Genomic DNA, 16,009 nt, shown 5'->3' on the forward strand with positions numbered 1-16,009 from the left:
CCAACTTTTCCCAACAGGTGACTCTGAAGGCGCTCTGTTCCTTCTTAACAGACTGCGGTATTTTCAAGTGAGGAACTCCCCTTCCACTAAATCTTCTCCATAAGCATACAGAACAATAACAATCTACCGGTATCTGGTGTTTGGTTCCATTATGCAAAGCTAAGTCTACTTTTTGTATGACTCTATTCAATGACCAGGCATTATTGGAATTAATCCACACCCGCAGTTCTATTCGATCTTTCCTGCAGGCTGGAGTAGTGAGCTGGGACACCAAGAATGTGTGCGAAGCCCAAGACAGAAGTGACAGGCCCCTCCTGATGCAAGGGACTTCCACATTAGTGCCATGGGTAAAACAGCACCTGGGGAAGGAGTTGGAGTTTCTACCTATATGTGGACAGCTGAGTTTCAACTAGGATTGTCATGCAAAGCTACAAATATTGCTTTACGGTGGCACACTAGCAGAAAAACATGCATTCAGTTTCCCTACTTTACAGAATAAGATCCATTGTAAAACAAATGAAATTAATAACAATTTATTAAAATATACAATTAATAAAACATTGCTCATGGTTTTTTACTTTTTAGGCTTTCTGGAAACAAGTACTGTATATCTGACCAGAAAACATGATACGAAAATATGAAACTCAAGCCAATCAAACAAAAATACTGATGTGTGCTGTCTGCTGTGGTTACATTTAGTTAAAACATCTGCACCTTCAAAATGTATGTAGCGTAATAGCAATGATTTGTTGATTAGCAGCAGGTAACTAAATAGTTTGTCTACATACAGCCACAGCATAGAAAAATGTTGGACTGGTACGACTGCCAGATTATTTTCCACCAATAACAATCTGATGAATCTTAGGTTAGAATACCAGCCACCCAATCAGCCTTCAGAGAACTGCCTGAAGAGGGCCTCTGATTGGCTGTCTGTAAAGGTTGGGACAAAATGAATTTGCAGGATTTCTGAAAAGCCTTCCGAGAGACTGGGCACCACAAACTTCTTCCTGTGTGGAGAGAAAGTCTGTTCAGAGTGGGCAAATATATTCAGACATGCATTTATTTTATATGACATACGTATATGCTGCGTTTATACAGGCAACCCAATTCTGGCCAAAAGACCAATTAGTGGAAAAAGATCAATCAGATCAGCTCTTTTGCCAAAAGATCAGAATTAGGCTGGCTCTGTAAACACAGCCATAAAGACATATTTGTTATATTAGTGTGCTCTGATCCTTTCAACCCATTGTAGAGGCCAGTGAATCCCTACGTTGAGAATGTGATGCTGTGAATGTCACTTACTTGTAACTGTGGAAGATCATGTCATTGACTTTGAGGTGCTTGGTGGTGGAGGGGGCCATCTCACGGAACTGTACAGCACAGGAAGAGCCCAATAATGAACAACACTATGCATCAGGGCAGTACCTCAGAGCCTATATTGAACTGGGTGTATCCCATGGCCTGTACATTATAAGGTTTAAGAAGTGTACATTGAACCAGATGGTTGTCGTTTAAGTCCCAGGTTGGGCTATTCTGTGTGTACGATCAGGTCGCAAGTTCATGTCACCCTCTACTCTGAACTGCTGAATAATTAATCATGTGTAGTCTGGTATATACAGTTCAGTAGCGGGAGAGAGGAGACCTACTCTGTTGTTGTGCTTGGCCTGCTCCAGGGAGGCAGAGAAGTTGAAGCACCGACAGGACACGCCCAAACTCTGGCTGACGTCAACATACCTGGAGGGGGACAACGTATAGAAGTTACATGCTATTCCCTACAAACACACTCAATCAAATATCTCTGGTTTGGTTCATGCATGTAGCAGATTTACCACTCTCTGATATGTAAGTGGTTTAGGTTGTTCATGAACTGCAAACCAAAAGTGCTCCACACACTAGTAGGAGCACAGAGACGGGTACCGTTTGCGAGACTCAGGGTCTGGGTTGGTGTTATCCACCGCCACGCTGCGCCCCTCCTTCAGAGCCCGCTCACAGGCCGAAACACAGCTCTGCCACGAGCCCAGGGTGTCCTGACAAACACAGGTCAGGTCAGTGTGTGTATATGCGTGTGTGTGTGGATGTTAAGAGAGCCAACAGCACACTGATCCACTCACCCTGTTCACGTACACGTAACCTTTGGGGACGATGTGTGTGTGGAAAAAGGATGATTTCCCGGCTGGATAAAAAAAAAGAAGGGAGGGTTGTCAGTAAAGAGAGGGAGGATGGCAGAAAAATAAGGAATGCACGTCCACTTACAAGCAGGGAAACCCACGGCAATGATTACTTCCTGCTTGGTGGAGGTGAGGGAGGCACTGGGCGGGTCATATAGACGGGCGTTAGAGTCACATTTCCTCTGGAGAGAGACACACACACACACACAGTCAGATGTGCAAGTGCACACACATACATAGAGGCTTCAAAAGCTTCACACACGTATTCTGTGCAGACAGAATACCACAGATATCCACCCGGTTACTCACAGGGTCAAATGGAGGAAGACTGAAGGGGGCGGTCTTCCAGCCCAGGAAGAACTCCTCTGGAGTGTGGAACTGTAGTCCAAGGTTCAGAGCAAACTAGTCGAGAGAGAGGGAGAGAGAGAGAAAAATCAGTGTCAGGCATTATTAAGATATGCAATGCCTGCATGGTACAACACCTGGTCATAAACTGTATCTACACCATAGCAAGAATGACCTTTCATACAGTCAGTAGACACAGAACATTATTCTCTGCTGATTTGTCTCTACTGAGTTTTAGCATATTGAAATTCCTCATTTCAGCCCACTATTTGGGTCATTTTTCTGTTTGGTGTGTATGAAGATGCACTGGAACTAGAGGTCAGGACAGACTTGTCGACAAGTGAACAGACTGGTCTAGAGGTTAGTACAGGTCCTCTCACCAGTCGGTCACTGCAGGAAAAGTCCTTCTTCTTCTTGCCAGGAGCCCAGTTAACAGGCCGTCCCGCTGCATCTGTGACAGAGGAGAGAGAAAGGTCTCAGGCTCTCAGCTGCTGGAGGGCGAGTACAAGTTCATCAAACATGACCATAAGCAGCACATCACTTACAAGAGTCAGGATAAGAATAGGCTAAGTAAGAGGAAGACGTTATGTTGCTATGGGTTGTTCTGTTGTTGTTGACTCACCTCCCACATAGAGACTCTGGCTTTTGTCTACAGCCACACCGCCATTATCCTGAGAGAGGAAAAACATGTTGGACCATGTTTGTAGTTTGGGGGGGTTGGGAGCAGGGAAAAATACATTTCTAGCTGGAAGCAGATGGACAAATTTCTATTCCCATTCTATTTATTTCCCACACCATGCCCTTGTTGAAGTATGAAAATGGAAACACTCACTACTGTAAGTTGCTCTGGATAAGAGTGTCTGCTAAATGACTTAAATGTAATGTAAATGTTGAAGCAGTGACTGGTCTATGTCATGACTCACCAGGGTAATGTGGTCTGAGTGGATGACAAACAACTAGACAATGCTAAATGGAGCTGGCTTTGTGAACCTTTTGCGACACACCTGTGTTGAGGTGGTTTGTAGGACACAATCATCGTCTACATGTAATCCCTATTCACAATGTCTGATATGATGCGTGCCTTATGGTCTCACCTTCTCACACAGGTGCTCCCACATCCCCATCACTGGCTTCCTGTAGATCCCAGGACCAGACGCCACAAAGACCTGAGACACACACACAGTTAAAGGTGTCCACATCTGAATTACACACAATAAAACACTGACAAACACATAGATACAATAGTGAATCTGCTTTCAAGCGCCATCTTTGTGTTTAAATGTTTCTTGACTAACCTGTATGGGGAGCTGTAATGTCTTCAGAATGTTCTCCACTTTAGACTTGAAATCCTCAGGCTTCAGTTTCCCCCTAGATATACCCATCTGATTGGTGAAAAACACAACCTGGGAGGGGCAACAGAGACATCATGAGCTATTCATCTAGCCACATATTACCATTAAAAGGACGGATAAGAAATATTTCTCGTAGAACAGCTTTGCCGTGTCCATGCTTGACAATACATTTATGTTTGCTTCTACCTTGTAGCCTTTCTTTAATAAGCTGGCCAGTTTGGGTTGGATCTCAGGAAAGAGAATCCTGTAAAGGAGATAAGAGAACAAATATAGGCAAGGAAATGACTCAAGTCAAGGGATGAGGAGAGAGCAAGCAAAGTGAGAGGAGGCCATACGCAAAGCCGCAACTTGACAGAACAGCAGACTGACTGACCTCCAGTCATCTGGGCTGGTGGGAAACACTTTTCCAGAATTGGTGGTGATGATACACCCATCAATGTCGAACCCAGCAATCTGGGCCAGAAAGAAAGATGGGTCGGCTTTAAAATTATGTTACTAAAAGTAATTGTGTTTGTACTGCTTGGTTGAAAGTGGACTTCGAGACAATTAGATTGTTGGTGGAAACAATATGTCCAAAGCGCTCAAATGTAGGCCTAAAACATTTTCATCCTTGGATGGACAAAGTCAAATCATATTCAGCATCTCATTCAAACAACACACAGACTCATTGGCTTAAATCAAATGTGGAGTTTTACAGAATTACCTAGTTAGCTCTTACCTTGGTGCTTCCAGTGACGCCAACAGCAGTGTAGAGCATGAGGTTTCCAATCTGCTGCCAGTGGCTTCGAGAACAGGCTGAGACTGATGCCTGCTGCTGGACACAGTCTCTGCTAGCCCCTGAAGCCCTCTCTGACATTTCCTGGAGGTGTCGGAGCTTCTCCTCAGCAAGCTTCTCAGCCTCGTCCCCACTGTCGGAGCCTGTAGTCCTCCTGCGCTTCTCCTGCGGGTCCTCCTCAGAACTGTGTGACCTCTTGGATGCCTGCGTGAAAAAGAAAAATGCAACCATGGTCAAACTAAACTTCACATAAATTGGAGGTTGGCATTGAGAAAACATGGTGTATTTTGAACAGTTGAAGTGATACGTTAGGTCCTTTCGGTTACTCTAAATATTGCTAGACAAATTAAAATGCATGCCATTTTCTCAGTTAAGATGAACGTGTTCTCATACCTTCTTGGGAGAGGAAGCAAAAAAGTCTTGGATGCTGCGTTTGGGACCTGTGCTTTGAACCTCCCTCTCTCTGTCATTCTTTCCTCCTTTTGTCTTATCCAATGCTTTCAACCTTTCTACAACCTTCCCCTTCTGGGCAGAGGATGAGGAGGTTTCGTTGGAAGCAGAGAACTGCACTCTGAAGGGGTGGCTCTGGTTAACCAGGTAGAGGGTGCTGTCATGGGTCAGTCGGCCAGACTGGCCTCTACCAAGACTCTCACTGCCCAAGGATGAGGGGTTGGGACCAAGCTGAAGAGGAAAACTATACTTTGACAGCAGTTACAGACAGGTTAAGCAGTAGTGTTGAGTGTAAAACTAAGATAAGAGAGCGTTGGCCTCAACAACAGGCACAATGTAATAATTTCATACCTGTGTTACAAGTACCTCCTTGTCTGCATAACAGGCCACCAGCTTCACTAGAAGGAATATGACACATTTTAGATAGTTGTGTAGTTTAGATAGCTGGCTGGAGTAATCCCACCGGACACCGCATTTAAAAAGCAGCATCCCAATAATCTCTCCTTTCTCCTGAAGTTTACACTCATTCACTACTTTTCACACATTTAAACACATTGAATTGGTGTACGCATGGGCAAGATAGAGTTTCCATATACCATTAATTTATTTTTAAATCCATGAAGGAAAGTGAACAAGTGCACACTTTGGGAGGTAAGATAAATAATTAGAACATGGCCATTGGTACGTATCTAACGTTAGCTAGCTAGTCCTCATACCCTGGTGTCGGGAGCACTTCTTGTCAATAACTCCAGTCTCTGGACCACGACCTAGGATCACGGCTCGGCCATCGGCTAGTGGGACACGAGCGCCGGATGCACTGAGTAATGTGCACTGCTGCATCTGCAAAGACAAGAGACAGTAGGATGTAGGGAAAAACAAATAACGTACGGTGTCCATAACATATCGGTTTACAATGGGTGTAACATTAATTAGGCATGTCAAATGTTTCTTAAGAGCCGAGCAGCAATTCTAAACGTAACTTTACGAAGTGTTGAACGATTATAGCTAGCTTTATAAGTTAAAAAGCTAGCTACTGGCTAGCCATGTATGAGTAAGAGGATTCTTCTCTTCTAAATCATCCATGGTTAAAAGCCAAAGCCAAGCTTTGCATGGTGAACACATCCACATCAGTCATTCAAAAGTGTACTCAACGTTTTCAGTTCACAATCACAACCAGACAAGAGGAGGAATGGAATATTGCCGAGAAATAGGCGGAACACTTTAAAGGTAGCACGTTCCAACTTTCATTGGTCCGTCACAAAAACACTTTCGTTTAGAAACATCCATCTCATATTTGATTCCGACCCTAGTCTGGGCTGCTCTTTCCCCATGTTTTGTCATCTTACCCTACAGTGAACTATTCGTTTTCCCAACAGGACTGTTCACACTGGTGGAGTCAGTCTCAGAAGGGCTATTAGAATACCCTGCCTGCCGAAAAAACGGTTTGTCAAAACAGACATCTGACTAGCCGAGGTTTACCTCATTCATAGACGCTAACTGCATATTGACATATAATCTTCTGGTCGGGAATGCTTTAGCACATATTGACATATTATCCTCTGGTCGGGGGTGTTTTGTTAAGATCCCCGACGCTCGTTCTGAATGTTAAAATGCATCGCTTGCAGTACGGTTTTGGAACATAAGGAAGTTATCTTTCACATCAGCAATAAATTATTTCCAAAAAACAAAAGGTTAAATTACTACACTCCTTAATAGTGTTAGTGTTCCCACAAGGCCATATCTCCATGTTTCATACTTTTAAAATTTTCCACTTAAAATTGAGGTATTGTGTTACAGAAAGACATCATTACTATTTCTCTAGGCACTAACTCTGCCATGGTCTGGAGAAAATGAATGCCATTTATTTAGGGGTTTTGTATAAACTCCTAAAATACATTCTGTGGGAAACACAGGCTTAGATTGTATACGTTTTGTTCTATGAGATAATCATCAGCTAATGTCACTTTTTGTGAATTTTCAAGAATGTATGTTGTAAAAAAAAAAAAGCACAAAGGCTCATAATTCATTAAGGTCATGTTAATTGACTGCTATTATCTCATAGGACAAAACTTATATGATCTCCTAAACCTGTGTTACCCTCAGACCTTATTTTCAGCATTTATTCAAAAACCCTATTCTTTCCCCATTCAATTTCCCCATGGGGTTTGCTGAACGAACCTGAGGTAATTTATTCCGGGTTTAGGACTAAAGGTGTCGAGCTCGATTGTGTTGGGAAGAAAAGTGCAAGCATCACATAGAAATTTAAGATTAAGGGCTCAATTCAATCCAACCCGCATTGCAGTATTTACGCAGTAGCTCTTTTTCCAATGGTCAAATTAACTCACAGATTGGGACTTGGTTACTGTATAAAAACCTACAACTACAACCAGGGCGACCCTCTCACAGGTATGCTTTTACTTTTTAGAATTAGAAGTGTGTGGGCATGGGATTAATATAGAAATAAAGGATTTTTTAAAAGAACATAAAAAGATATCTGCCCCATGTGGGATTAGAACTCACAATTGTTTTAGCAGACTGCACCACCAGTCATAGCATTTGGGAAACAAATACAACTATTTCTTGTTAAAATGGATGTAGCAACGACTATAGACGTATAATCCTCATCCTCCTTGACATAGTAGAGCATATTTAAAGGATATGTTTCTTCATTTGTAACATTGTGTGATTTCAGTGGTAGCACCACAGGTCCAAGATGTGATGGGGGATAGGCTAACCCAGTTGTTCTCAAACCTCTCGTTGTGGACCCCCAGCCGGTTCATGTATTTGATCTATTACAGAACTAGCACACCTGATTAAATTTGTCAACTAACCCTTGATTAGGTGGATCAGGTGAACTAGTTCAGGGCTAAAACAAAATTATTAAATGTCTGAGGTCCCTGAGGAGAACCACTGGGCTAACCAGGTAAAACTAGTTGGAGGGTATGACATAGTAATACATCAGCTGTAAAACTGTTTTATATAGGCTATGATGGGACCATATTTTTTCTAAACAGGTCATATGTTTTTTTTTAAATAGACAACAACTGATTGGACAATAGAACTAACAGGGCTGAGTTTTCTTTATGCAGAGTTGCATTGTGTAGGCCGTTGCATCTGTAATTAAAAAGTTACTCACACAGTATGTCATCACTATTGTGTTGATTGATTAATTCCAGTCAATAATTTTGGATTGATAAGGTCTAGGTAGCCTAGCCACCCAAAGTTTGATCACATTCACATTCTCTTAAAACAAATACAGGCCTATTTTAGGCTATAAATACATGACTTTACTGCTTCGTTTCACCCGGCCAGAGGGGATCAGAGTGCATAGGCTTCTCTAGGCTACCTGCAGCTGAAGCACAGATTAATTGTGCAAGGGTTGGCACATCATGAGGCAAATCACTATTTTAGGCAAATCACTACAATCACTATTTTAGTAGTTATTCAAAGTAAATAAGGCATACTTTTATGACTGCTGAATTCCAGTGGTGGAAAAAGTACCCAATTGTCATACTTGAGTAAAAGTAATACCTTAATAGAAAATGTAAAAGTGAAAGTCACCCAGTAAAATACTACTTGAGTAAAAGTCTAAAATTATTTGGCTTAAAATATACTTAAGTATTAAAAGTAAATGTAATTGATAAAATGTACTTAAGTATCAAAAGTAAAAATATAAAATCAGTTCAAAGTCCTTATATTAAGCAACCCAGACGGCATAATTTTATTGTTTAATTTTTATTTATTTATGGATAGCCAGGGGCACTCTCCAACACTCAGACATAATTTACAAACAAAGCATATGTTTCGTGAGTCCACCAGATAAGAGGCTGTAGGGATGACCAGGGATGTTCTTTTGATAAGTGTGTGAAATAAAAAAATGTATTGTCCTGCTAAGCATTCAAAATGTAATAAGTACTTTAGGTTGTCAGGGAAAATGTATGAAAAAAAAGTACATAATTTTCTTTGGGAATGTAGTGAAGTAAAAGTTGTCAAAAATATAAAGAGTAAAGTACAGATACCCCCCAAAAACTACTTAAGTAGTACTTTCAAGTATTTTTACACCACTGCTGAATATCAATACCTCGCAAAGCAACTGCTCTCTACAGTACGTATCCCCTATTGATCTCGCATTATTCTCTCTTACATAGCAGGCGTAAAAGAATCAGACCAGACAAGTAACCACGCAATCGATTATGGTCATTGTAGTTAATAATCATGTTTTCTGCACTATTTAGAACATTGGCCTTTTGGAAACTACAACTCCCTATTACATTGCACAGTTCGGGCATGATCTGATCTATTTTTGCACAAACTGTAGCGCAATGTGCGCATTGAGCTCACAGAAAGGAACGACATTAAATTCAAATAATTTAACTGACGTCAGTCAATTAGTTGTTTAAAAACGTAAAAATAAGCAACATTTAGGTTAATCCCTCAGCACAATGAGTTGGTTTAGGGGAAGAGTTCGCTAAAAGGGTTACATTTAGGAGAAGGGTTAGTTAACATGCTATGTAGTTCGAAAGTTTAGGGGAAGGGTTTGCTAACATGCTATGTAGTTGTTCGCCCACCCTCCTTTTGTTATTGCCTAAAGCAACTTACTTCATTTGAGTATCCCGGATTCACGTTTACTATGTTACGTCTAGTCTATGCGCCCATCTGTGAGATGAGGTGGGAATCACGATTTCAATGGTAGAGTTGAACAGCTAGGGGCAAGATGTGCTAGATTTACTACTATAATAAATATCACCTTTGCAAGAACTGTCAAAAAGACCAGAATTGATGTGTTCGACTATAACTAAGCCTAAAACATCAGGTATTTTTTTTCATGAAATTTAGTCTTGAAAGGGTGGGTATAATTTGTGGAACGTTCCAACAGGAATATGTTCCAAAAACGTCGTAAAGTACAAGGTTGCTAACAAACAACGCATACAAAGTAGCATGATCAATTCACCTAGCTAACTAGCTGCTGAATAGGCATCAACCCACCACGTAGCTTATTCTTAATGTTTGTCCATAGGCTCCAGAGTGAAGACAGACATTTTTCGGAATAAACGTGGTGAGTGACAAACGTAATGAAATAGCCCACTCCCTAACTTTGTTTGCGTTGTTGTTGGTAACCTTGTTATTTACGAAGCTTCTGGAACAGATTCCTGTTGGAATGTTCCACAAATTATACCCACCCGAATTGCCCAGTTTGATTGATGTATTAGGTGTAACCGATGTGAAATGGCTAGCTAGTTAGCGGTGGTGTGCGCTAGCAGCCTTTCAGTCGGTGACGTCACTTGCTCTGAGACCTTGAAGTAGTGGTTCCCCTTGCTCTGCAAGGGACGCGGCTTTTGTGGAGCGATGGGTAAAGATGCTTCGTGGGTGTCAGTCGTTGATGTGTGCAGAGGGTCCCTGGTTCGCGCCCGGGGCGAGGGGACGGACGTAAAGTTAAACTGTTACATAGGCAACCCTTCTGGGGGGTGGGACAGAATGGCGGAGTGAGTGGTCCCATTAAAATAAAATGTTATTTGTTACATGCACCGAATACAACAACAGCAGTGAAAGGCTTACTTACAAGCCCTTTACCAACAATGCAGTTTTAAGAAAAATACCTAAAAAAATAAAAGTTACAAATAATTACAGAGCAGCAGTAAAATAACAATAGCGAGGCTATAAATGGGGGTACCGGTAACGAGTCAATGTGCGGGGGCACCAGTTAGTCGAGGTAATTGAGGTAATATATACATGTAGGTAGGGTTATTAAAGGGACTTATGCATAGGTAATAATAGAGTAGCATCTGTGTAAAAGGGGGGGACAATGCAAATAGTCTGGGTAGCCATTTGATTAGATGTTCAGTAGTCTTATGTCTTGGTGGTAGAAGCTGTTTAGAAGCCTCTTGGACCTAGACTTGGCGTCCCGGGACCGCTTGCCGTGCGGTAGCAGAGAGAACAGTCTATGACTAGGGTGGCTGGAGTCTTTGACAATTTTTAGGTCCTTCCTCTGACACCGCCTGATATAGAGGTCCTGGATGGCAGGAAGCTTGGCCCCAGTGATGTACTGGGCTGTACGCACTTCCCTCTGTAGCGCCTTGCGGTCAGAGGCCGAGCAGTTGCCATACCAGACAGTGATGCAGCCAGTCAGGATGCTCTCGGTGGTGCAGCTATAGAACCTTTTGAGGATCTGAGGACCCATGCCAAATCTTTTTAGTCTCCTGAGGGGGAATAGGTTTTGTCGTGCCCTTTTCACGACTGTCTTGGTGTGCTTGGACCATGTTAGTTTGTTGGTGATGTGGACACCAAAGAACTTGAAGCTCTCAACCTGCACCACTACAGCCCCGTCGATGAGAATGGGGGCATGCTCAGTCCTCCTTTTCCCGTAGTCCACCCTTACCACCTGGGGTGGCCCAGGATCCAGTTGCAGAGGGAGGTGTTTAGTCCCAGGGTTCTTAGCTTAGTTATGAGCTTTGAGGGCACTATGGTGTTGAATGCTGAGCTGTAGTCAATGAATAGCATTCTCACATAGGTGTTCCTTTTGCCCAGGTGTGAAAGGGCAGTGTGGAGTGCAATAGAGATTGCGTCATCTGTGGATCTGTTGGGCAGGTATGCAAATTGGAGTGGGTCTAGGTTTTCTGGGATAATGGTGTTGATGTGTGAGCCATATACTGAGCTCTTGAACTTTAAATTGAATTCAAGCCCTAATTTGAGTTTGACGACCGTCACAGTTAAAGTTACGTTTCTTACTGTATTTTTCCCCCTATTTCAATTAGTTTGGTGGTTTACCGAACATCACTTTTCCACTTTGTTATACTTCAAGCAAGTTCAGCGAAGACTAGCTAACAATAAATCAGTGTTAGCTAGCTAGTAACATTAGCTGGAAGCTAGCAAAATGTGGAGGGAGCTGTCGTAACCGAGGTGGATACTGTCAACTATTTGGAAGATTTTGACACTCCTCCAGAAGTAACGGTACCGACGTCGGAGTAAATTCGTTTTCGGTACAGGTGTCCAATAAATCCCCTTCGAAACCCCCCAACCTGAAGAGATTACGAGAAAGTGACGCCGGGCAGACTCAACCACCCCAGCCTATCACCAATGAAGGCAATCCAGGGTTTAAACAGGAAATTTGACGAACAAGCTATTCGGTTGAATGGCTTTAATGAGAGGATTCATAAAAAGACCCTCTAGATTGCAGACGCTTCCAAAACGACAGATTTGAATGTAGCAGGCATTAATTAAGGGTATCACCACTGTTGAAAAATGACATTGATGCCCTGAAAAAAGAAAAGCTGCGCACAAGCCAGTGCTGAACAGGACCGATACAAGCGCCGATGGGGCCTGAGACTGAACGGGTTGCCTGAAACTGATGGTGAGAATATCAGAGGGATTGTGCTTGTCATTATTGGGAAGTTTGTTCCATATCACTGCTACCCTGAACATCGCGGTATATGTTGTACACAGTCTCGGAGACAAGAGAAAGGAGAAGAACAGACAGACAGGTCATCATTATGTTTGCGTTGAGCGGTTGAGGAACGTGAGAGACGAGGTTTGGAGAGCTGCGAAGCTGGCGCCGATCTGCAGGGAGAAAGGCATTCGCTTTGCAGAAGAATTGAGCAAGCGCGACAGGGATGCCCGTGCGAAGCTGTGGCCACAAGTCGATGTGGCAAGACGCAGGTGGTCAAAGCATTCTTTCGCCAGGGGTTTGCTGTCATTGACCGCCGCAGGGTGGAGGCACGTGACTGACTGATTCACGCTTTACGAGTTGAAGCCATATACTTTTTCAACTGGTGAGTTTATTCATGCAATCGTTTATCTGAACACGGCATATAGGTGATATTGCATAGGGCGGTAATGTTTGTTTGTAGTGCCGAGTTTTGGATGTGAGCATTAAAGAACGTAAGAATACTAAATGTGGTTTTTGTTCGTCATTTTGTTTCAAGATCGATATTATGTAAGTACATCTCCATTTATTTTCAATATGGCTTGATTAGCCTTCAGAGATGTATTTATTTTAAGTATGAGAGTTCAATTGAAGATGTAAACTATTAATATAAGATGTGTTATTACACGATCTATCCATTTATTTTCCTGTGTATGGTCGTTACTGTTCGTCAAGTTAATTTTGATGGGCGTATGTTACTTTTATATTATTCAGGCCCCTGTTTATTTTAGACAACTTTTTTTCTAGGATACTCTTCAATATTTATCTTTCCTTTTTATCCTTGAACACCAAGGGTTTACGTAACAATATAAAACGCAAGGCTATTTTTAGTTTTTGGAAAGTTCATTAAAGGCCAATTGTTTTTTTTATTTCTAGAGACACATTCCTCAGATGCTGACTTAAAAAATGTGGTGACAAGATCATTTTTAGCCATGGCTCATCTCATTCTGCTGGTGTGGCAATACTTTTCAGACGTTTTCCAGGTACAGTTTTAGAAAGCAGGTGTGATGATGAGGGTCACTGGATATCTATTGTTTTCGAATATAAAGGGTCACGTTACATATTGGTAAATATGTATGGTTATAACATACAGTCAGATTCTCCAAGCAGATATTATTATTGTTGATATTAACAGGCTGAGCAATAAACTTGATTTAAATGAAAATGCCAAGGTTGCTAAATGCCAATGTGAACTGGACGACATATACAACGATAAGGCACAAGGTGCCTTCATCCGCTCAAAGGGCAAATGGATTGCGAAAGGTGAAGAAAACGCAGGCTAGGAATAGTATTTCATCCATTTATGTACGACATATACAACGATAAGGCACAAGGTGCCTTCATCCGCTCAAAGGGCAAATGGATTGAGAAAGGTGAAGAAAACGCAGGCTAGGAATAGTATTTCATCCATTTATGTAAATGACACTATCTGATGATCTTGAAGTGATTAATAAGAAAATACACTCTTTCTACAGTACGCTGTATCAATCTCATCTTTCGGAAGGCGACTTCGATTCCTTTTTATGGTTTCAGTTAATAACTCTGTTAAGCCTATAGAATCAAGGTTTAAGAAACTCTGTGATTCTGATATAGATATGACTGAGTTGGACCAAGCCATTAAACAAATCCTATAGGTAAATCTCCTGCACCGGATGGCTTGACTCCTGAATTCTATTGACATTTCTGGCTTGATATTAGAGTTATTGCTTTCGGTATACAAAGAGGGTATTGCTAATGCTATCTTACCACCTTCTTTGAGACAGGGACTAATAGTTCTTATTCCCAAACCAAAGCAGGACTCTCTTTACCTGGACACCAATTACGTTGTTGGCAACTGGCTATAAGTTACTAGCCCATGTCTATGCCAAACGTTTCAGATAGAGAATCTTTAAACAACGATAATAGGATTAATTCCATAAGAGTTTCATTAAGTCAGTGGCTGCAACGTGATATCTCAATTTTGGGTTGCATTATTTTGTCCAAGACTGATTGTTTATCTAGAATCATATACCCAAGTCTGTCCCTTTTTCTTTCTTCTAATAACATTTAAAAAAAAGTCAATTCTGTAATATTTAGATTTGTTTGGAGGAATACAAGATATTATATTCGGAAATCTCAATTAGTGAAAGACTTAAGATCGTGGAGGTTTACAGGCTATTGATTTTTAGTCATTAGTGGGTACTTTTAGAATGAAATGGTTGAATTTATGTCTGTCTAATCCTATTTCTATGTGGTATCATATCCCTAACAGTCAGTTTAATAAACTTGGTGGACTTGAATTCCTAATGTATGTGATTTGTTAGGCAACACTGGGGAGTTTCTGGCGTTTGATGAGTTCATTGGTAAATTTCAGGTTAATACTACTCAGAGAGAATATATTTAAGGTTTGCAAAGTAATTCCACTTCCTTTACTTGGACTTATTAAGAACACTTTGTTATATTATGAGGTTGTTCTCTCTTTTCTAAGTTTACAAATGAATCACTTGAACCTTTTGGATAAAATATTCAACAATAAGTGGATACGATTGGGAGTTAATTAAGTAATTTTTGGTGATTACAATTCAATATATTGCTATGGAAGTGACCAACCCATGCTATGGTTAAAAACGACTACCTTTACCTTAATTTTCCAGTTATCCCAAAAGGTAAAGAAACCAAAACATTTTTTTCTTACATATTAATGATTTCTTGCACAAAATATTACATTTTGACAAAATGCCTTGTGTTTTTTGTTCCTCTGATTCAGAATCTATAGAGCATTTATTTGTTTCATGCAGCCATTCTAGTAAACTATGGATTGAAATTCATTAATGTTTGTGTATATAATCTCCAGAATTCCCTAAATTTACCTTTGATGATGTTAAATGGCATTATGCTTATTTCTGTAATTCCGATCATAACTATTTTTTTAAACATTATTGTTGTTATTCTTGCAATAAATAAAACAAATAAAAAATAAGCATTAGGCAACCCTTCTGGTATCTGAAGGACTCCACCCATGTGAGTACACTGTTAGCTATTCATACAGACTCACTGTTGACAGATGCCTCCCTTTCCCCTGCCCTGCCTTGTCTGCTCAGGTCACAGTTGCCAGTCATTGGCCACACACACACCCCTCCCTTCTCCTTTTGCTTGGTTTGCTGATATGATGATCTCTTTCTTCCCTTCATTCAGACTGTTCCAAGTATGCTAAGTGGAATGTAACACAGCTTGCTGCTCTGCTTGCTCTGAACTCCATTTTCCTCTTGATTCTGATCGTCGGCGGTTGGTTTTCCTTTGTATCTAGGTAGGTTTTACAGATGCCTTCTTTTGTTCTGAATTATTTATGATACTTTTGTTGTAGAGATTACCGCAACGTAAAATTCAGAAACTTGTTTTTGTCATAGCAACAGTTTAAAGAGTTAAATGCATGTACATGGACTTGTCAGCCTCCAGTACTTATACTGTTTAATACATATCTGTCTTTTAAAATCATTTTCTTTTTTTTCACCACCTACAG

General features: G+C 41.1%; 1 protein-coding gene across 3 annotated transcripts; it reads right to left on the reverse strand.

Moving 5' to 3' along the window:
- Positions 1-517: 517 nt before the first annotated feature.
- Positions 518-6,332, reverse strand: LOC120028878 (polynucleotide kinase 3'-phosphatase). 3 transcript variants are annotated; one of them, XM_038974127.1, is made up of 18 exons: positions 6,243-6,332; positions 5,807-5,930; positions 5,442-5,488; positions 5,034-5,321; positions 4,584-4,844; positions 4,239-4,318; positions 4,052-4,109; positions 3,809-3,916; positions 3,608-3,679; positions 3,136-3,184; positions 2,894-2,964; positions 2,478-2,570; positions 2,254-2,350; positions 2,112-2,173; positions 1,918-2,027; positions 1,647-1,734; positions 1,303-1,370; positions 518-1,007 (listed from the first exon to the last, which is right to left on the reverse strand). In XM_038974127.1, the coding sequence occupies exons 2-18, from the start codon at positions 5,928-5,930 to the stop codon at positions 887-889; spliced, it is 1,797 nt and encodes a 598-aa protein (XP_038830055.1). In that variant the 5' UTR covers positions 6,243-6,332; the 3' UTR covers positions 518-886. The 3 variants fall into 3 exon arrangements, with proteins under 3 accessions (XP_038830055.1, XP_038830057.1, XP_038830056.1); XM_038974128.1 differs by lacking the exon at positions 518-1,007 and adding an exon at positions 1,057-1,109; XM_038974129.1 differs by lacking the exons at positions 2,894-2,964; positions 3,136-3,184.
- Positions 6,333-16,009: the final 9,677 nt, after the last annotated feature.

The sequence above is a fragment of the Salvelinus namaycush genome, chromosome 34 (genome assembly GCF_016432855.1).
Source record: "Salvelinus namaycush isolate Seneca chromosome 34, SaNama_1.0, whole genome shotgun sequence".
NCBI lineage: Eukaryota > Metazoa > Chordata > Actinopteri > Salmoniformes > Salmonidae > Salvelinus > Salvelinus namaycush.

Excerpts from the sequence above, each read along its gene's own strand:
- LOC120028878 (XM_038974127.1), bottom strand. The coding sequence starts at position 5,930 with ATGCAGCAGTGCACATTACTCAGTGCATCCGGCGCTCGTGTCCCACTA. Across the intron at positions 3,185-3,607 it reads GGGAGCACCTGTGTGAGAAG|GATAATGGCGGTGTGGCTGT; the intron begins GTGAGACCATAA and ends TTCCTCTCTCAG. Across the intron at positions 2,028-2,111 it reads GTTACGTGTACGTGAACAGG|GACACCCTGGGCTCGTGGCA; the intron begins GTGAGTGGATCA and ends TGTGTTTGTCAG.